Source organism: Etheostoma cragini, chromosome 7 (assembly GCF_013103735.1).
Source record: "Etheostoma cragini isolate CJK2018 chromosome 7, CSU_Ecrag_1.0, whole genome shotgun sequence".
In the NCBI taxonomy this organism is placed as follows: domain Eukaryota; kingdom Metazoa; phylum Chordata; class Actinopteri; order Perciformes; family Percidae; genus Etheostoma; species Etheostoma cragini.
Genome location: NC_048413.1, coordinates 24932473 through 24954044, shown reverse-complemented (window position 1 = coordinate 24954044; position 21572 = coordinate 24932473). Strand labels below are relative to the sequence as shown.

The window sequence follows — 21572 nt, the reverse complement described above, 5'->3', positions numbered from 1 at the left end:
GTCCATGACTACACCAAGATTTCTGGCTTTGTCTGTTGTTTTTAACATTGTTGTTTGAAGCTGAGCGCAGACTTTTAAAAGTATATTGAAAGTTTTGAAAGTATATTTAGGATGCCATAAAATTATTAAACAATATAAAGTTCAGTATAGTAATTGTCAAGATATCAATATGCTGCTCATATGCTGCTGTAATTTAATCTGAGGGGTACCTTAAATTACAGCAGTAAAGGTTCAATTAATCTATTAGTTTTTATTATTTATTATTCATTACTAATAAATTCCTGTAATCGCCAGCTATTGTGATTATCAATGAATTTGTTTGAGAGAATGAGAAAGAAAGTTAAACACATTTTTGATCTTAAATGTGAACATTTCAGGTTTATTGACTCCACTGTGACAGTAAACTGAATATCTCTGAGTTGTGAAGAAAACAAGACAAGACAACGTCATCTTTGGTCTTGGAAACAACATTTTTCCCCCGACATTTTATAGACCAAACAACTAATCGAATAATCGAGAAAGAAATCAACACATTGCTGTAAACAGCAATGAAAATAATCTTTAGTTGCAGCCCTACTGTAAATGTCTCCTTCATTCCTTCATTCCTTTCTCCTTCCTTTGTCTATTTAGTCTTTATTCGTTTATTCTCTTGCTTGTGTCTCCAGAGTGCAACTGTAATGGCCACTCAAGCCATTGTCACTTTGACATGGCGGTGTATTTGGCCACGGGCAACATCAGCGGAGGAGTGTGTGACGACTGTCAGCACAACACCATGGGACGCAACTGTGAGATGTGCAAACCTTTCTACTACCAAGACCCTAATAGGGATGTCAGGGACCCACAAGCCTGTGTTGGTGAGTTATTTGTTCTTTAGACTAAAATGTTTCCAGCCATTATGTGGGTATTCATTGTAACACTGCAATAAATTAGCCTGGCAATTCAGACCCAAATCCAAAAGATTAAGGGTCTGGCATCAAGTAATGAAAGTCGCCCGTCTCGAGTGTTGGCACCAAGCGTGCATTTGAAAGTCTCACCGGCCGCAATTGGATAACACTATGACCAATCACAACAACACACAGGGTGACGGATCCAGAGCCCCATACGCTTAGCTACACACAGAGCTAACTTGTAAAAAACTTTAATGAAGAAATAAGAAAAATAGTCTTTTTATTCAATCAAAAGTCACAAAATCAAAAACGAACACTGAAAGGTTTTGCCACAAGCTCAAATGACTGGCTGCTCTCCTGTAAAACAGTTACACCGTTACTTATTCCATATGTACGGTGGAGAGTCTCTTCACTCAGAGAACTAAGGTTACAATGTAACCAAGCGTGTTCTGGCAGTAGTTGAAACCAGTTGTTTTCATAGGCTACTTGAATTTGTCATTGTAAAGTAAACGGAGAAATTAAGCTTATATTACTACTGTTTCACAGGGATTACTTTCTAAGGCACAAATAAATTACCATCAAACACTCAACAGATTGTGAAGACAGATGCTCTTTTCTCCTCCACTGCATTTTATTCATTGCAGCAGTAAACAAGGAAGTAGGCTACTCTAGTATCGATTTATGACCATTACAGGACAAAGGAAGAACATTACTCTTTGTGTAATGTCATTAAAAGTAAAGTTTTGCTGTCCGCTTCCCGAATCATTTTTAAAAGGACAGAGAAAGTGGTCAGCGTGAGACAGTGCCACAGTGTACTGCACGCTACAGCGTGTGTGTCTTACCTGAAAGAGAGAGAGAGAGAGAGAGAGGCGGTACTCTGTAACGTTCTAATGCTGAGTTTTACAGATCGCTTTTTTTTCTTCTATGCTAATTTTGAGGTTTAAGGCAGACTCATCCATAATGCTGGCAGCTCCTCTACACTTTGTACCTCGAGAAATCTTGTCACGTTTTAATTGCGCGTGGAACAAGATCTTGTCACACCTCAACTTGAGGATATTCTTATTTAATGTAATTTAACCTATTGGTGATCGGCCAGAATGCCTGAAATCCTTGATACTGATAATATTACTTTTCAGTGTCAGTATGCAGATCTTTTGTGCACCATGAACCTAAAAGCTTCTCAAAATAATGTCCTCATTGCGCTCTTTTCTTTTTTTTTTTTTCCTCCAGCCTGTGACTGTGACCCAGTCGGATCGATGGAGGGAGGAGTGTGTGACAGTCACACCGACCTGGACGTGGGCATGATCTCAGGACAGTGTCGCTGCAAAGCCAACGTCAAAGGCACTCGCTGCGACGACTGCAAGGAGAGTTATTACGGACTCAGCCAGAATGACCCGCTGGGTTGTCAGCGTACGTATGTGTGTGTGTTTGTCTGCCACTCAAAACATTTTGTGTTTGAACAGGGGTGAAAATGGATTTATGGTGTTTTTGAATACAAAACCACATAATCTGCATTTAAGATCAGTAAATAGCACATCAGCCACAATCTTATTCTTTGTGTGTTTTTTTGTGTGTGTTTGTGTGTTTCTGTTTGTGTGTGTGTGACTCCGTCAGCTTGCAACTGTGACCCTCGTGGCATCATCATGATGGGAGCTCCTTGTGACCAGATCAGTGGGGACTGCTCCTGCAAAAGATATGTCACTGGTCGCTACTGCAACCAGTGTCTGGTTAGTAACAGCTGTTCTTTGTATAAAGTCTGTTGCTAATTTGGGTTTTTCGGATCAAAACATCATACTCATGTCTATTAATAAGCATTTATAATTGTCCTTGTTGAAGCATATTTTGGGAAGAAAGGGAGAACATTAGGCTGGTGCACTGCCAGCTGTGTATTTTTTACAATTTCTTTTATACAGTAGTGTGAAATCTTGATCAAAGTTATCCCAGGAAACTTTACAGTCAGTCTAAACCACACCACCACATCTATAATTTTAATTTACAGAGACTCAACATTCTCCCCACAAAGAAGTTACACTTAGAGCAAAATGTAAAGTTTTAACATTTTGTAACGTCTTGCACAATTGAAAGCAATTGTGTCACCAGACAGAACTGTATACCTTGTCACACTGTCAAGGTGATGACTCAGAAATGGAGGTTTTCTTTTCATCACCCAAGGACAGAAAATTAAATGTGGAGGCATTGATAAAAGAGTAAATTACACACACACAACAACTGTGTAAGCTGTACAAGGACAACAAAGCCTAGACACAGTGCCAAGTAAAGAATCTACACACTCAACTTCACCGAGATTTCTTTTCCATCCATGTAGCCTGAATACTGGGGGCTCAGCAACGACTTGGCCGGCTGCAGACCATGCGACTGTGACTTTGGTGGAGCCTACAACAACAGGTAAAGATTTTCAAAATGTTATACGTCTATCTATAAACATATGCTTTTGAGAAAGAGATTTGTTTTACTTTGCAGGTCTTTTTTTCAATTTAAATTTGCCTCTGTCTGTTACTTTAGGTGCATGATGGAGAGCGGCCAGTGTGACTGCAGGAGGCATCTGATTGGTCGACAGTGTTCAGAGGTTCAGCCTGGGTATTTCTGTGCTCCGCTGGACTACTACAAATACGAGGCCGAAGACGCCACTGGACACTCCCCCAGTGACTCTCCACTGCCGGTGAGTACACTACTACGATTCAGTGTAGCTTGCCGATTCACTTTTCAGGACCATATGATTCTGACTCTTAATACTAATATATGTAAGATAGATATACACTGGCCAGAAAAGTTTGAAGGCTTGTTAGAATCAGACGCAAAGACATCACAAAAATATACACCACTTTACCGGAGACACTCTCATGTCTGGCTTGATCCAAGTCTTTTAAAGGGTAAGTAAGTGCTGTTAATCCAACACACTTTTTGTCAAATTCCGTGAATATCTCCTCGCGGTCACCTAACTCTCTATTATCTGTGTGCAATGAAAAAGAATCCAGTATTAATACACAGATCTGGCTGTGTAAGTGGAAAACAAACAGAAAGGAGTGCACAAGACACATAACACTTTTCCAGCTAATTGCAACATCAACAGTTGATGAAGGCGGGAGGGGGGGCAGTAGTTATATGTCTGAATCCGGGGGTCGGAACTTCTGGAGGGGGTGATGTATTTGTTTGGCTGTTGAGTTACAATATGAAAAATCTTGTGCAGAATCACTTACTGCACGTTTAATTGTGGAGTCCAGTCTGATACAATACTTACCTTAATGTTGATTAAATATGTATCCGGCACAATATAATATATGCAGCTGCCAAATTTAGCTTTTTACTAGAGGAGACATATCACTCTGTTGGTGTTGTCTAAACTACAGAAACACTCTTTACCACCCCTAAGGCCTTTACACACGGGGCGCGTTACGAATGAATGACAAGAAAAGGCATATTCTTCAACTAGGAATACTCATACCGACAGGTGAACAAATAGCCAGTCTAGGACTTTTATTATTATGAAAGGTAAGAACAAAAGATTGGATCTGGTATGTGCTGCCTTTGTCAAGGTTGAAAGGAGTCAAGTTTGTCGTCTTGCTCTGGGTTTGGACTAAGTGCTTCGATGTAGCTGTTGAAAAAGGATTACCTTCCATTATTGCTGGGTATTGATAATGGCCTGTGTAAAAGTATGTGCCAAAAAACACAGTTTGAAAAAACATATCGACCCAGCCCATGTGTTAAGGCCTTTAGAAATAATATGCCCTCCTCCTAGTCCCTTTGCATATTAACCTTTGATTATTTTAATCAAACATTTTATTGTAACAGTTGCATAGTCAGTTAGTGCAAAATCCTTCAAAGTTTTTTTTTTCCTGTTTAACAAGAAAACGGATATTTATTCAAAACACAACACTCCCTCCCTCATCCAACCTGTAACAGAAAAGAGACATCAACCATGACATGCCTGTTCCTGCTGTCATACACTCATCTCATCAGTCTGCATCACAGGCGCTATCCTCTACCATCTCTACCTGCTTTCTCACATTCTTCCATGTCTCTGTTTGTCTCTTTCATTGTCTGCCCCCTCCACTTCCCCATTCAGCCCTTTGGGCAAGCTCAGACAGTCCACACTTACAACATCACAACTACAGGAATGTGTGAAAAAACTTCAGAATGTTATGAGAAAAGGCGCCTGAAACTGAGCAAGAGGAGAAGTGTCTTTGACATATGAAGCTGCTGTCTTTAGGGGTTACATTGCTTGTTTAACTGATGCTGGATGGAAATTAAGTGTACATACTGAAGGGCAAAAAAGAAGTGCAGGCAATGCAGGATACAGACAAAGTCCTGCATTTCTGTACAGAACTCAAACTCCGCAGCTGAAGTGACCAATAAAAACACCCGACAGTGGCAGATACCAACCTGTCACAACTAATTATTGCCGCGCGGCACACACACTTACTAACACATACAGCACGCACACACATGCACACGGAAGAACACACTGCCTCACATTCTTTGTTTCTCTCTGTCTCGCTCTGGCGATTTCAGCACAGCATGGCTCTTTGGACTCTGTCTTGTCATTTTCACTGTTAGAACAAGAAAGCTTGGCAGGATGAGTCCCTGTATGTTGTAAGAAGCGCTGCTGTAAAATGTTTTACATTATGCATCATCAACACAAACCCTTATGAACTCTCCTCTCTTCTCCTTTCCTGTCTCCTGTCTCCTGTCTCCTATCAGGGCAAAGTTCGACCTCAGGCAGAGACCGACTGTGTTCAGCACCTCAGCAATCAGCTGAGGAGGCACCGGCGTCACCGTCGTATCACCAACTCGCAGCAACATCGGGCAGCGCTGAGACGTATCCGCCAGCTTCAACAAACAGTAGGATACGGGGTGTATTAAAGGGTTATTAGCATGATGTTAATGTAATACAGTTTTTCTTGAGTGCTAAGACACATTTCTTAACACCCTCATCCGTTTTCTCCAAAAAACACAAAATCAATTTGGTTTTCACACAAAACCAAAAGCTCAAACTCTATTAACAAAACAATTGACTCTGTTGGCAATATCAAACAATGTTTTCAGATTATACACAGCCAGTCAATAACTAAACACTACAGAGCAATCATTAGACACTACCTAAAACATTTGACAACACAGTGTCCCAGGCAGAAAAACTGTGTTTATTTCATATCGATACACATTTTACAATGAAAACAAAAAGTATATCACAACTTGTACAGGGAATATTTAGTAAACTGCAAGTAGTGCAAGTAATACAGTATTGAATGTCTGTAAATAGGGCACTTGTACCGGCACAACCGGCCCCATCAGCGCCTACCAAGAGCCTGGGTCTGTGCAAGGTTTCTTCCTAAGAGGAGTTTTTCTTTGCCACTGTCGCAATAAATGCTTGCTCTTGGGGGAATTACAAGAATTGTTGGGTCCTTGTAAATTATAGAATGTGGTCTAGACCTACTCTATATCTATAATCTATAAAGTGTCTTGAGATAACACTTGTTATGAATTGCAAAAGGCCAAAGAAAACAAAATGGAAAGCATGGAAACATGACAGTACACTAAAAAAGATTGTGAAACCACAAAATCACAGTTAATGAAAGATTTATTTTGCTTCAGCAACACATGTCTAAATTCTACAATTGGTTGGATCACCTCATTATCAAATGTGTACAATTTTGAGTCGTGTGCAAACGATGAGAACTATAGACACTTTTGCTGCCTGTCTTAAACCATTTTACAACACAAGTGAGAATTTGTATAGAGTTTTGCAAGAACAGTGATTGATTCGACAAATGGGTTTAGGACACAGAGCATTTGGTTCAGCGAATGGGGTTTAGTATTTTAGCAATTAATAAATGAACATCTTATGTATTCACATGCATGGCATACAATTTCAGATTCATATATTTTTAAAGGTTTGAGTGGTCATGGACTTTATGCATCACTGCAATTTTAGGGTACTTAGCCTAATTGCCAAGTAACTTAGCCCAAATGCTTGGCTGTCAAGTGAATCAAATAATTTCAAACTACTCAAGCTAAGAAAGAGAGGGGAATATGTGCAGTAGGATTATTGGGATACTTTGAGTACTGTGTTGTAATCAAGACTACAGAAAACGAGACCAAGTAAAGATTAAGAACCAAGAACTGCTTTATTAGACTTCCCCTGTCACAAATCTATAATACAAAGCACAAACTGTCATTCTGAAGAAAGTAGAACATCTGATCAGTGAGGGGAAACAGAGATTGTTTAAGTATATACTGTATAAAGTACTGTATAAATGAGTGATGTAGTTAACTAAGAAAATTATTCTTTGGTAATCTGTCTCTCTTTCTCTCTCAGCCAGATGTGAGGACCGTTCATAGAGAGCACACTCCCAGTCACATGGTGACGTGGACAGGACCAGGTTTTGCCCGTGTGAAAGATGGTGCCGGCCTGGTGTTTACGATTGACAACATTCCCTACGCCATGGAGTACGACATCATGATCCGCTACGAACCTGAGGTTTCTGTGTGGACCGTGACCAAGCATATTGATGTACAATTCTTATTGAAAGTTTTTGGAACTAAGTGTGTGTGTGTGTGTGTGTGTGTGTGTGTAGTCAACAGAGGACTGGGAGGCTATAGTTAGTGTAACATCTGTAATGCTGCCGTCCAGTCTCCGGTGTGGAAACCTCCTACCAACTGAACAACTCTATACAGTGACTCTGCCGCATCGCAACAGGTAATCGCAACCAAAACTTGAATATATTTAAGTGTGTGTGTGTGTGTGTGTGTGTGTGTGTGTGTGTGTGTGTGTGTGTGTGTGTGTGTGTGTGTGTGCCCTTGTTGCCCTTCTTTAACAAAAATACTTTGCATGTTTGTTCAAGTCACTAAAGGCTTTGTTAAAGCATCCCAGGTGTTGATAGGCTTTGTGTTGTTTTATTGCTCAGGAAGAATTGCATCATTACATTGTTGTCATTTAAACCTGCCCCGGCTTATACAGTGCTCTGTATGAATCAAGTCTGTGTTTGTATTCTTATTTCACTGTACCCTGCGGCGTTTTTTTATTATTGATTTACTGATATGAAGGCAAAGAACGTAAAAATCCCCTACAATGATAGGAAAGGAAGGCAACAGCTTTGTTAAATAGAAGTTTGGAGTGGGAAAAAGACTGTTGAAGACGAGCAGCAGAGAACAGTACAGTCTGGCACAGAGATTGTATATCCTTCTTCACACATGTGGTGAAGGTTCATTGACTATGTTATCACTTTATTTTACACCCTATTTCTAAAGGATCAAAGATAATTAAGATAATAATGTGCCATTAACAGGAATGAGAGATTTCAAAGCAAAGCTTTTTTCATTGGCCTTTCTGAATACACTACATGGTAGTGATTTTTTTATCTGAGTCAAATTTACTTTCCCCAGTTCTCACATTGCTCTGTTTTTCAATGGCTTGTTAATAGACTAACTATCTTCTTGAAAAGCAAGATCATTAAATCATTACAGTGCCTTATTAACCTCAAGTTGATATTCTGATATGAAAAGCATATTGCTCTGTTGCTAATTCAACACATCAGATAGATTACTGCAGATCAGACTGGATTAAGTATTAAATATTCTTGATATTATTGAAATTAAGGAAGCAAAAAGTAGGATAAAGGATAAAAAACAGTGGGAGAGCCTAACTGTAAGACTGTTAAGTTTCACTCTGCTGAAAAGCCTTTTAGTGTGTGAACTCATCTGGAACTAAGAGGTCAGGCCCTGCCCGGATCTGGCTGTCTCAGCAGACCATGGCTGGCCTTCCGTTCTCCTCTGTGGTTGGTCCATCAGCCAAAACCAATTAGCAAAATGAGTGCAAAGCACAGACACAGGAGTGGGAGCCCAACATAGGTAGAGAGTTGATCTAGTTGCCTCTAGTGAACAGTGGTTCCTTTTAGAAATAGACAAACAAATCAGATGTGAAAGTAGGAAATAACCTACCACCAAAACATCATAGTCAATAAATACTGAGTAGAAATGTTCTATTTCTGTTCAGTTAAAATTCCATTTCTTTTTTGTCTTTTGTATTGTGTTGTTTAGTTTACAATATTACAATCATAAGTACAGTCAGGTTCTTGGCAAAACTGCTTGAAGGCATCAGTCCAGTTCTTATGTTTGTGGAACTTTTTTTTCCATTTGTTGTTTAGTTTAGTTTATTAGTTTATTTGTCAGCTACCATGTGCAGTTAAAGCCCTCTCCCAAAGTTAGCTTTACAGCTAATTTACATCTTTGGTCCCTGGGCAAGGGAAATAAAAGGACAATATAGGCAATATTGACAATTCAGACAATACTATCAAAATAGATAGAAACTTAACAACAAACACCATACAACAAGCATTACATAAGATATAAACCGGTACGTGATACTTTTATAGAAATAAATAAATACAATCTTTGTACATCCAACTTTTGTCACAACAAAGTGGATTTTTTTGCTTTTTCTTTGTACAAAATGCCCAACATTGAGGATCTTGGAGGAGGGACGTGTGGACTTCCTTGCTTAGCCAGCTGCAACCACGTCCCGGCCTCACACAACTGCACCAGATCTAGTACTTGTCACTTCATAAGCTCCATGAAAATCTGTCTTTGACTTATGTATTTAAGTGTATTTGTATGTTGTGTTTTTTTCCAGATACATCCAGATGCCCAGGCCATTCTGTTTCGAGCCAAGTAATCGTTATGTGGTTTCAATCAGGTTCCAACGCCACGGGGTCACACACCGACATCTCACTGCTTTCATTCTTATTGACTCGGTGAGCCAAGACTGTTAGCCCCCCCACCCGCATTATCTACCTCTATGTATGTCTGAATGGTGCAGCAGTGGTGGAATGTAAATAGTACATTTACTCAAGTGCTGTACTTAAATACAAATTTGAGGTACTTTACTTGAGTCTTTTCTTTTCATGCAACTTTCGGCTTCTACTCCTATACATTTACAAAGAGAAATGTTGTATTTTTTACTTAACTAAATTTATTTGACTTTAGTTACCTGTTTCTGTACAAATTAAGATTTTTCCACTCAAAACATACAAAGAGCTAATGAAAATTGATGTTTTGCTATCTGTTAAACTACCCAACAGTATGTTAAAGGGCAGTTGATACGATTAATTGATTAGTTAAAATTAATTGGCAACTATTTTGGTATCGTTCCAGTCATTTTCATGTAAAAACTTGTAAGGTTCCATCTTCACAAATGTGAAGATTTGCTGTTTTTCCATTTAATATTTGAAATTTTAATTGATTTGTCATCATTAAGAATTTTGTACTATTGGTTTGACACTGTGAAGGTGTCACTAAGGGCTCTGAGAACATTTCTCGCTATTTTCCCAGAACAACCAATCGATCAGTAGTTGCAATCCTGTATAAATTAATAATAATATTAATAATAGTAATAATAATCAAATGATACATACTAGTATAATAATTGGACAATTTTCTGCATTGAGTCATTTTACTTTCAATACTTTAAGTACATTTTCCTGATGATACATACTTTTTCCTAAGTAACATTTTAATGCACCTGTGCATGTTGCTTAGGGCTTCATGGACAATGAGGTTTCCCCTAGTGGTGGGAAAACACAAATGCAAATGTTACATTTATCTGGGCTGGGGATCATTTTTTGAGTAAGAAAAATAAAAGGCACCTTTAAAGGACAAAGTTTCTTTAAACAATAAACTGATTTTGGTAGTGCAGAATTTATCTTGTCCTGTCAAAAACAACTTTATGTTGTTTTATCTCTGTGAGACCTATTTGTTAATTAAGGAAAATTGGCTATGCAATAGGAAAGTTGGCTATGTGGCTTTCCTTGATCATAATCCCAGCATATTTAAATACAATATAATGCTTTTTTTTATTTATTTTTTTAACCTTTGTTTGTTTCCCCTATAGCTGGTCCTGATCCCCAAATATACTGAGCTTCCTGGTTTCCAAGGTAATGAGCCAGAAGCAGAGCAGCGGCGGGAGGAGATGATTCGCTACATGTGTCTGGATTCCTTTATGATCACACCGATGCCCGCCCTGGCTGAGATGTGCTCCAAACTCATCTGTAGTATTTCATCCATCATTCACGATGGTGCTTTGTGTAAGGAGATACAGAAACACAGGACACACAAAACAAGCACAGATTTAGAGGCTGTGGGTTTGGAAAAAAAAACTCTGACCGTTTAAATCCTTGGTTGCTTTTTAAATAATAATAATAATAATAATAAATAATAATAACTGGCTGCTATTTTCTGTCTTGCCTTTCATCTGCATCTGTTGTATCCAGCCTGTCAGTGTGACCCTCAGGGCTCCCTCAGTGGTGAGTGTCACAAGGTGGGAGGTGATTGTCATTGTAAACCCAACGTGATGGGTCGACGCTGTGACCAGTGTACCCCGGGAACCTACGGCTATGGAGCCAATGGCTGCACTGGTGAGTCTGTTCTATGATAACACACTTACCCAACCCCATCTGTTCCCACAGGGTCAAACCAAAGCTAAATGAAAATGATCAAGAAAAGAGTAGCGTGTGTGACTAGCACACTTATTTTAATTCAGTAATGGCTTGTTAATTATACTGTATCATCGGCAAACCTACAGATGTAATTTGTGCTTGTCTGTTAATGAGGTTACTTCTTTGGTTTTTGTCGACATGACATAATGTGTTTCTCATTAACATTCTTATCCTGCAATAAAACGAGTAACCACATCCTGTTTGACATGTTTTTTTAAGCAAACGTTATATGTTATTTATATGTAGAGCCTTTTATTTTCTGTGGTAGAGTGCATAAGACATAGAATATATACATAGAATATAATATATTTTCAGTCCCTGATACTGTGGAAAAATGTCTCTGTAAATGCAAAAAAACATCAGCCACCCCTGTCTTTTAAAAAATAATATTCAATTTCACCCAAAGATTAGTCAAAGTGCCCCATTATTTTAAGCCAAAAGAAAAAATTGAACAATGAAAACACAACATTGGTAGAGCATTAGTATTGTAGTATAGTCACAACATTGACAGTCTTTTTCAGGTAAAATATTTAATTTTCTTTTTTCTGCAATAATTCTAACTGATGCTGCCAAATTAGATACCAATACAAAATGAGAAAGCAGAAAACGTGATTTTCTTGAGGTCATCCAATCACATATGTATTGGTCTCAAGTTAGATGCAAATTATTTACACGAATCATTGAGCCCAACGTTGGAGCCGTGATGTTTGTCTCTGATGAAATAGACACAACTGTATTGTTCTTTGTGCTGATGTGATAATCATGTTGGAATAAACTTGAACACCTCCCCTTTTCCAAGAAGAAAAGAGTTACTAAACTACTTCATCATACTATTTGTTTCTGATTCTGTCTGCCAATAGAAAAACAGTGGATAACTATTTAAATACTTCTTCCCATCCAGTGTGTGACTGCCACTCAGAGGGTTCATTGAGCCACCAATGTGACCCGGTTACAGGCCAGTGCCAGTGCAGGCATGGAGCCACTGGGCGTCAGTGCTCAGACTGCCAACCAGGCCAGTGGGGCTTCCCCAGCTGCAGCCCCTGTCAGTGTAACAGCCACGCAGACATCTGTGACCCCCGCAACGGGGAGTGTAGAGACTGCAGGGACTACACAACCGGACACCTCTGTGATAGGTAAGGATCACTCTGTGTCAGACTTTACCTAACTCCATCCCTAGTTATCTGACTGATGGTAAATGTCTCCATCACTCCTCTTAGTTGTGCGGATGGGTTCTTTGGAAACCCGGTGCTTGGTTCAGGGGATCACTGTCGGCCCTGCCCCTGCCCAGGTAACCCTGGCTCAGATCACTTTAATGCACACTCCTGTCATGCTGACCACACCTCTAACCAGATCATCTGTAACTGCAGGGAAGGCTATACTGGTAAGCTATTTCATTGCAGTAAAATAAATATTTAACTATATTTGTTGATCACTATTAACTCTTCTGTGGATTGCATCACTTTGAAATAGACAAATGACAGTTGATTTGAATGGAGGAGATCTAGAAACTTTGATAATTTCTGATGTCATCTTCAATCGATACTCTAACATTTAAGATATTAAGTTAAACACAAAGGCCCGACCTGTCTTCTGTTTTTGTTGTTCTTATTTTCTGTTCTATGTTGCTTTGTTAGTGTCTATGATGAACCAAACCGTGCGTTAAGAACAGCAACATCTCACGTTGTTCAGCCTGACTGCTAATATGGGGGGTTTCATTTCTTTAGTCTGTAGTGCAGCAGATCAATTAGGTCTTCAACCTTAGTGAAGGTGTAGACATGTGAATTCATCTCATTTTAGATGAATGAGACGAGAGTATATCCAATTGTTCCTCATCCCTGTTGTTCCTCATCTCTGTTTGCTCAAAAAAACTTGCTTTAAACAGATAAAAGCCTAACAATGCCCAGAAAAGTACATACTTTTTTCATTTCTTTTTGATCTTAAATTGTGGGTACGGGAGTTTTCTACCTGGATGGTCCATAGGTACACTTTACCTTTACTTTACTTTTACACTTTACATATCTGATTGATACACAATCATGGAAATGTGGCTGATTTTGCAATGAACTATTAAATACCTGACCCCCTATTTTTATCATGCCATCTTCTCACTTTTCTTCCGTAGGGCTCCGCTGTGACCAGTGTGCCCCTGGTTACTATGGCAACCCAGAGCAATACGGTGGGCAGTGCCTCCCGTGCGAGTGCAACGGCAACATCGACACCAAGGACCCTGGCTCATGTGACCCCAGGACTGGCCAATGTCTCAACTGTCTGTATCACACTGACGGTCCGTCCTGTGGCCACTGTCAACACGGTTACTATGGCAATGCTCTGGCCCACGACTGCAGACGTAAGTGATGATGGCAGAAGTACATCTGAAGACCATTGTTTTTAGTTTTAGCTAAAATTGAATTATCTTGCCTCCAACTTTGGTTTATTTTTGAAGTGCATTGTATTATTACATTCCTTGTAAGTTGCCTAGGACACGAGCTACTCAAACGTAAGTGAGTGATGTACCACAAACTTGTTTTTCTGCCTTGACGTTTAAGGATATAAATTAAAATAATATACTAAAATAAATAAAATATTTTGTTATTTCTACTGTATTTAAAAACAGTACATGCATGTCTTGTGGAACATATATGTACTGTATACACAGAGTAGAACCTTACTGTCTTCTCTTTGTCTGTGCATATGTTCCTCTTCTCAGTTTGTACCTGTGTGACTGCTGGCACCATCCACTCTGCTTGCAGCGATGGACAATGTCACTGTGACCGGCAGACGGGAGCCTGCCCTTGCAGGCAGAACGTGGCCGGCCATAACTGTGACCAGTGTGCTCCTAACCACTGGAACTACGGTCAGGACCAAGGCTGTGAGCACTGTGGCTGCGACCCACAACACGCACTTGGAACTCACTGCAACATGGTGAGGAAGCACAAAGGTTTCCAAAAGCCTGAGAGTGGATTTTTGCAAAAGTGAATTCGAAACAAAAAGTAATGTTGTATTCCTACTCATTAGATATTTGTATCTGTCTTCTACAGTTCACAGGCCAGTGCCAGTGTCGTCCAGGCTTTGGAGGTAAACAGTGCACTGAGTGTGAGCAGTTCCACTGGGGAGACCCACGGCTGCAATGTCAAGGTAACCCACCTTGTGACAAATACCGGAATAGTAAACTGTACTTAATGGGGCACATTTTTCTAACACTCATGAGTGACTTCTCTGTTTACAGATTAAATTATGCAGTAACATTAGTGAAGCTGTAAAACAGTCTACCACTCTTTCATGCCCAATCACGCCAAAATCCACTCCCTGTTTTTTCATATTAAAAGGGGACATGTTGGTTTTCCTTTGTAAATGTATCTAGTCCGCGTTCACCTCACACAATCGGTCCACTGTGACTCAGCAGCAGCAGCAGCTTCAGTCCTTGGCATTTTCCATTAATAATGTAATACAACCAAAGGATTTAGAGGAACAAAAACACCTTTTTATTGCTTCTTAATGTGCTTTAAAAATGATATTTGTCAAGGTTTTAATGCTCAAGTGTTTTTTGAGACCGACTACTATGGTGGTAACTCATTTCACGTCGCAGTACATGCAAATAGCTTTATTATTGTGGAGAAAACGTTCCAGCATGGCTTTGAAACTAAACTTGCCATTTCTTAATCCATTTCTGCTCAAAGAACTTTGTTTCTGCTAGCCAGCAACGTTTTCTTCTCTGTGTCCTCACCCATCTTTCTTCACTCCCCTCCTCCCATTCAGAGTGTAACTGCCATTTGCTGGGCTCAGAGATGGCCCAGTGCGACCGATCAACGGGGGCATGCGAGTGCAAGGAGGGAGCAGCGGGGAAGCACTGTGACGAATGCGCTCGCGGCTTCACCGGTGACTTTCCCAAGTGTGTCCAGTGTCACCCGTGCTTCCATCAGTGGGACGATGTGGTGTGCCAGATCAAAAGGGACCTGGAACACATCCAGTACACCGCACAGAAGATCCTGGAGAGCGGGGTCATGCCGGGAGTTGGGGACACACGCATCAAAGAGCTGGAGAGGAAGTTGAAAGGAGTGCAGGATCTAATCAGTATGGAGGACAGCAACAGGATCCACCAGCTGATTGGACAGAGCATTGATGACCTCAGGTGATGATGTCACATAATGTGTGGAGGTTCATCAAGGTTGGTTAGGATGATTTGTCAGCTGCCACCAAGTGCCTGGATATTATATAAAATATCCTGTTTCCATGTGTTTCAGGGCTGAGATCGCCCTGACCGACGGACGTTTGATGGGTGTCACCCGAGAGCTAAATACAACAGCAGACGAAGAAGAGGCACTGAGACACATATTGAGTGTCCTTGAGAAAGAGCTGACCCACATCAACGCCACTGTGGCTCACAAACAGCGCCTGCTAGATAACTACCTCACCTCCGGATTTGCAGGTAGCAAACTCAGTCAAGTCAGTGAGGCTTGAAAACAAATTGTGTGACGGTGAAGTATGGCTGGGTATTGCCTACAACCTCACAATACAATATGTATCAAGATATATGTTGATTTCTAAGAATGACCATGTCCTACCCAGAATTTACTATAACAGCTATTCTTTATTATTCTGCATAACAGGCTCACACAAATTAAAATCCTTAAAATAGGGCTGGGCCCTATGGAGAACGTCAAATATCACAATTTTTTTTTTTTTCTTATGACAATTTTTAAATATCACAATATTTTTGACCAAATACATCAATATCAATGTTGTATGGTTGGCTTTTTTGTTGAGATTTTTTTTAAACTTAACATGATTTTGGTTTTGTGTAATGTGGATTGGCCTTGGCTGCAACCTATTGGCTTTATTGTGCGCTGCACCCTAGGTGATGCGTCTTTTTCAAAACTGCCATTGCAGCATTTGCTGCTGTATTGATACAGTAGCTAGTAGTAGTAGGAGTGGATATTGCCATATTGATATTTTGAGCACAGCTCTACAATACAGTCTGTGTAAACACAGCATAAGCAAACATCTACAATATATGGGATACAAAGCCTCCAACAAAAAGAAGAAACGTTTGTAAAGATGTATTCATGTTTAGAGGATCTCAACAAGCAACTGCAAAATATTGTGAAAGAAATTATAATATTAGGTATGACACATGATTACATAAATACCCTCGCCTGTCTCCTCGCAGATCAGTTTGAGAAAGTGAAGAAGTTCTATCAGGAATCTGCGAAGGCTGAGGAGAAATGCAACGCTTCAGTGTCCGGTCCTCTCAGTCCTGTGGAACAGTCCAAAGAAACCCGCGCTGTCACTGAAGACTTGCTGGACGCCAGCAAAGTCAAGTTCCTCCGTGCTCTGGCTGCTCAGAACAAATCACTAAGCGAGCTGCAGCAGAAAGCCCACGACCTGGACAAGAAAGTCCATCACCTCAGTCACAAGGTAGGCAGTGGCATTCTTCATTTCACTTATCCTCAATGATGAAAAGAACAGATTCAAATTTAGACTTTCCATTTTCTTTCCTCTGTTTTCAGCTTGAGCTGGATATTCTAGAAAACAAAAAAGCCTTCTTGTTCTCTGTTGTTTTGTTTCTCCATTGTGGATGATCAATGAAAAACATTTTAGAAGATACGTTTTATACACTTAGTGGTTTATATCTTCTGACTTTGTAAGCGTGTTGGTTACTTTCAGCAGCTGACAGACAATTTTTATTGGACAATTTATACTCTTCTATTCTAATATTGATTATATTCTATAATTAATATTGGAAAACAATGCTGTTTCCATTTGGATTGGAATGTTTGATTTACCTAAAATTATTTCTGAATGTATGTTTAATAACTTTTTATTCCATTGAACCATTTCATGTCAATGATACTGCATTGTTGCTCCCTCCAGGTATGTGGGGGTCATAGCAATGCCAGTGTGAACGGTAGTTGCCCAGACAGCCAATGCGGCGGTGCTGGTTGCCACGACGATCAGGGCAATCATGTATGTGGAGGACATGGATGCAATGGGACAGTGAGCACGTCTGTAGCAGCACTGAATCATGCGAGGAACGCCACTGACAGTCTGAACGCTGCCAAAGAAGAGCTGCAGAGTGTGGCGAAAAAGGTCTTTTTTTATTGAATGTAGTGTATGTTGTATATCTTCTTATCTGCTATGACTGGAGACGAAGTGTGAAGTGTATCTGTTGACATCTTGGTTTCCTGTGTCCAGCTCCAGGATATAGCATCTCTGACACAGGATGTGAAGAACCAGGCAATGAACACGCTGAAGAAAGCCCAGAAGAAGAAGGACCACTTTGAAAACAACAACAAGAAGCTCAAAGATTTCATTAAGAAGATCAGAGACTTCCTCACTGGTATGTTGATTCTGTAACTGGTGAATTCGTATTGACTTTAATTGTCTGCTTACTGATGTAACTTTAGGTCAACTGCAGCAGCATTACTGCTGTGGCTAAAATGTATTTTCTGGTATTCAATGTGTTGTTTTGTCCTTGCGTTAATTTTCGCTCCTTCTTCTCTTTTGCTTCCCAGAGGAGGGAGCAGACCCAGAGAGCATAGAGAAGGTGGCTCAGCAGGTGTTGTCGATCACCCTGCCGGTCAACAAGACCGCCCTCGACCAAATGGTCATGCAGATAAAGGACAGCCTTTCCAACCTCACCAACGTCGAGGGGATTGTCAACCAAACCTCGCAGCACATCAGCATAGCCAAGGAGCTGCTTGACAAAGCTAAAGATGCCAAGTAAGTAACGCCACTGCTGTTTTTTCTGTTCTTTTGTTTTCTATATCAAAACCCCATTTCCCAAGAAACCATCCTGCTTGCTGTCAGAAAGAGCAGGGCTTTGCTTCTGCCCGATCAAATATTATGTCAAATAAAAGGGAGCCACAAAAATAACAAATCATTTCTGGTGTCACTGTGCAGGAGCCGAGCAGAGGGAGTGAAGGATTCAGCCAATAATACAAAGCAGGCCTTGGATATGTCTGAGAAGGCCATAGAGAAAGCCAGAGCAGCTCTGAAGGAAGCCAACAACAACCTGAACAGCACAAGGAATGCTACGGTTGAGGTACAGCACCCCTAACTTCTGTTTTCCAACTGTGCTGTGTTCCAGAGGCGCTGAGACCCAAGCGAGCAATCGCGAACTTTCAAATCAATGCTTGCCCCCCAATCCCCAATATTGTTTACCTCTCCTCTACAACAACACGGACGACCAGAGATTCATCTTGGAGGTGGAAAAACAGAACAGACACCACAGATCCTCCACTACAGAGACAACGCCAGAAAAGAGAAGGCATGGAGTTCATCGGCAGTGGTGCATGGAGTGAAACACACATTTGTTCTTTCAAAGTACTTGTAGAGACAATAAAACCTGCCGCTCTGGCAGGCAATGGTCCCGGTGTGGTATGGCACGTGGCGGAGGATGAAGCAATTTGGGGTTAAAAATAGCTATGTGTATGAAAACGTTATCCTGTTTCACATACTCTCCCTGCTCCCACTCTACTGACTGTGGAGCACTTTATTTTTAAAGGCTGTTTGTTGGTTTCCAAAACTACATTTTTGAAACATTATCCCACATCTCTCCATTTGCCCCCTTCAATTCTTAACTATTGTATGTGTCATTCTTTTCTAGGTGGATGAGAGGCTAACGCAGCTGGAGGATAAGCAGATGGATGTCATGATGCGTTTAAATAACCTTTCCAGAGAGGTGGAAGCTCTGAGGAACAAGACGGAGCAGAACAGACAAATGGCAAAGGACGCCATAGCACAGGCTAACAACGCCACACAAGTCGCATCCTCACTTGAGCAGGTGAGTAGGTGAGGGCGGGAAGTTCTGTTATGCTTTTATTTTCAAATGATATGTTATGTTTGTCCCACAAAATGTTTGAAAGGAAGGAAATGTGGATGATACAAGGATTTCTTTACAGCAAATAAAGGAAAATCACATCTCACAATATTGTGTCGTCTCTCCCAGAGTCTCAACGACACGGAGAATCGGTACCAGGAGCTGCAGATGAAGGTGGACTCTCTCGGCGGGGAGTCTGGAGGTCTGAATAGCATCAACCAGAAGGCTCAGGACATCAAGAATGAGGCAGAAGACCTCTTAAGCAAAGCCACCAAGGGGATAGACCAACTCAAGAGTGAGTACATGAAGCTTCTCTTGGCGTTAATAGTCTGTTTATAGACTACCTTATCTTATGCTCCGATCTGTGATGCTGATTTGGTACTTGATGATTCCTATGGATACTTTATTGAAGCATTGGAGATTCCCCCGTTGTTCCCCACTCTGACCTCTGTCTTACTCTCTGGGGTCGCAGAACTGGAGAAAAAGTTCAAGAGCAACGAGCAGCGAATGCAGAAGCAGCGCATGGAGCTGGACGAGCTGAAGGAAAACGCAACCTTGGTGCGGGACGTCATCCGGGAACAAGTGCAGAAGTACAGCAACTGTGTGTGAGGATGTGACAGTTCCCCGTTCACCGTTTGCTGCTGTACAGAGTTATGACTGATGCTGTGACAAAAAAAAACTTGACCAAAAGGCTGCTTTGGTACCTCCATTCTTTCACTGGCATGTCAAGTTTTACACATTACCTGTGAAGTGTTATATCACAGAAATGCCTTCCACTGTCCATGTACTGTACCACCAACATTGTCCTATATGGTGTTTATGTCTTTAAGCTATTAAAATTAACTGTATAGACCATGATAATTGATTTCATGAATAATAAGCAGAAGAAATATATTGGTATATGTTATCAGAAATGTGTTATCTTGACCAAAAGTGCTTTTAAGATTTAGTTTTTGCTGTAATTCGAACACATGAATATGGTATTTACAATATGACATTCCTATTAAGAAATATGTGAAAAGGTTTTACTTTTGAAATGAAATAAGTTTATTTTTTATTACAAAAGAAACTCTTGATTCAATACATATAAATGCATACGCAAGTATTCCTATAAGCAGAATTCATACTGAGGTGTGATGATGGAGACAAATAAATTGGAAACAGTTTATGTAAATTCATTCCATAATGTGTTCTGTCTGTGCCATGACGTGTGCGCAATATTCACAGTTTTTTAAACACATTTCATTCACCAGATATTTATTTAATTAACTGTCACAAGGGGACGCTGTATACTAAGCAACAAGGCAGTATATTATCTCTGTCTTCAGCCTCAGTCTCTGCTCTCTACCGGTTTCAGACTCCCGCCTAGAAATCTTTGCTGTAACAGCGGACATTTTGACATGGGGAAAGCACAGGTGTAACTAAGAACGCTTATGATAACTGTGTACCATTTAGAGGTTCCAGTTGCAGAAAACTCAGTATAGGGCACGCTCACTCACTAGTGCAGGGCTGCCAACTCTCACGCATTGGCCGTGAGACACACGCATTTTACCGGTTTCACACGCCACACCCCCGATTTCTCACGCTGAAGTGTCAGCCCGGTCGGTCGAATTTTCTGAAAGATGAGTTTATCTATAGATCTACCTGTTGAGCCACTCGCGATCGACTAGTTGTGCTTATAGAGACTGTGAGGGGGTTCAAGAGCGCTCCCCGGCTTCAGGTGTGAGCTCTGAGTATTACACACCCGTCCGTCGCTTCGTGTCCTCTCTCTGTAAAGATAGAGGTGAGCAGCGTGGCTGGTAGCGTAGCAACATCAGTTCATTTTAGTGGACTCGCTCTGCTGGAGGCAGTGACGCGTTGCATCTGCGCGTAGACCTCTGATAATGAGCAGCTTACAGTCACCTCTAAACTAGTATGTCAGAGACCAGAGACCCAAATGGGCCTCTGTGTCTGTCAGACGGTCTGAATGAGATCCACCATATCAGCGGAGCAATAACATGCACAGCAGACTATATTACAACTCTCCAAATCTCGGACAACAGAGATGGGAGGAGTTAAATTTTGAATGTGCACAAAATTGTAAACATGAACAGAAATCTGATGAAACACATCTGAGCTATACTATACTATATATACAAAACTATATATACTATACTATATATACGATACTGCAACGTTGGGCCACTATTGTGCTTCTATAACCTCTGTTCATCTCTAAATGAAACTAAATAATTCATTCAATGTTTCATAAAATGAACAATAATCTTTATTTTCCCAAAAAAGTAAATGCAGTAAGTGGGGCACAGAGGATGAGGGACAAACATTACTGAGCCTTGGCACAAAGGTTAAAGGATT

At 40.6% G+C, this 21572-nt stretch overlaps 1 protein-coding gene across 4 annotated transcripts in view; it reads left to right on the top strand.

Annotated features, from left to right (window-relative positions):
• The window catches only part of lamb2l (laminin, beta 2-like), a 51723-nt gene extending 31328 nt beyond the window's left edge, over positions 1-20395 (top strand). For all 4 annotated transcript variants that reach the window (XM_034875683.1, XM_034875685.1, XM_034875684.1 and 1 more), the window contains 26 exons: positions 666-854; positions 2118-2297; positions 2502-2614; positions 3214-3293; positions 3411-3567; positions 5607-5747; positions 7225-7386; positions 7484-7605; positions 9538-9658; positions 10795-10987; positions 11174-11317; positions 12300-12531; positions 12616-12779; positions 13521-13745; positions 14106-14320; positions 14437-14533; positions 15155-15527; positions 15640-15824; positions 16566-16813; positions 17270-17485; positions 17591-17735; positions 17911-18118; positions 18299-18440; positions 19005-19181; positions 19347-19512; positions 19690-20395. In XM_034875683.1, coding sequence (XP_034731574.1) covers positions 666-854; positions 2118-2297; positions 2502-2614; positions 3214-3293; positions 3411-3567; positions 5607-5747; positions 7225-7386; positions 7484-7605; positions 9538-9658; positions 10795-10987; positions 11174-11317; positions 12300-12531; positions 12616-12779; positions 13521-13745; positions 14106-14320; positions 14437-14533; positions 15155-15527; positions 15640-15824; positions 16566-16813; positions 17270-17485; positions 17591-17735; positions 17911-18118; positions 18299-18440; positions 19005-19181; positions 19347-19512; positions 19690-19826 — 4532 coding nt within the window. In that variant the 3' untranslated portion in view covers positions 19827-20395. The remainder of the gene's footprint in view (positions 1-665; positions 855-2117; positions 2298-2501; positions 2615-3213; positions 3294-3410; positions 3568-5606; positions 5748-7224; positions 7387-7483; positions 7606-9537; positions 9659-10794; positions 10988-11173; positions 11318-12299; positions 12532-12615; positions 12780-13520; positions 13746-14105; positions 14321-14436; positions 14534-15154; positions 15528-15639; positions 15825-16565; positions 16814-17269; positions 17486-17590; positions 17736-17910; positions 18119-18298; positions 18441-19004; positions 19182-19346; positions 19513-19689) is intronic.
• Positions 20396-21572: the final 1177 nt, after the last annotated feature.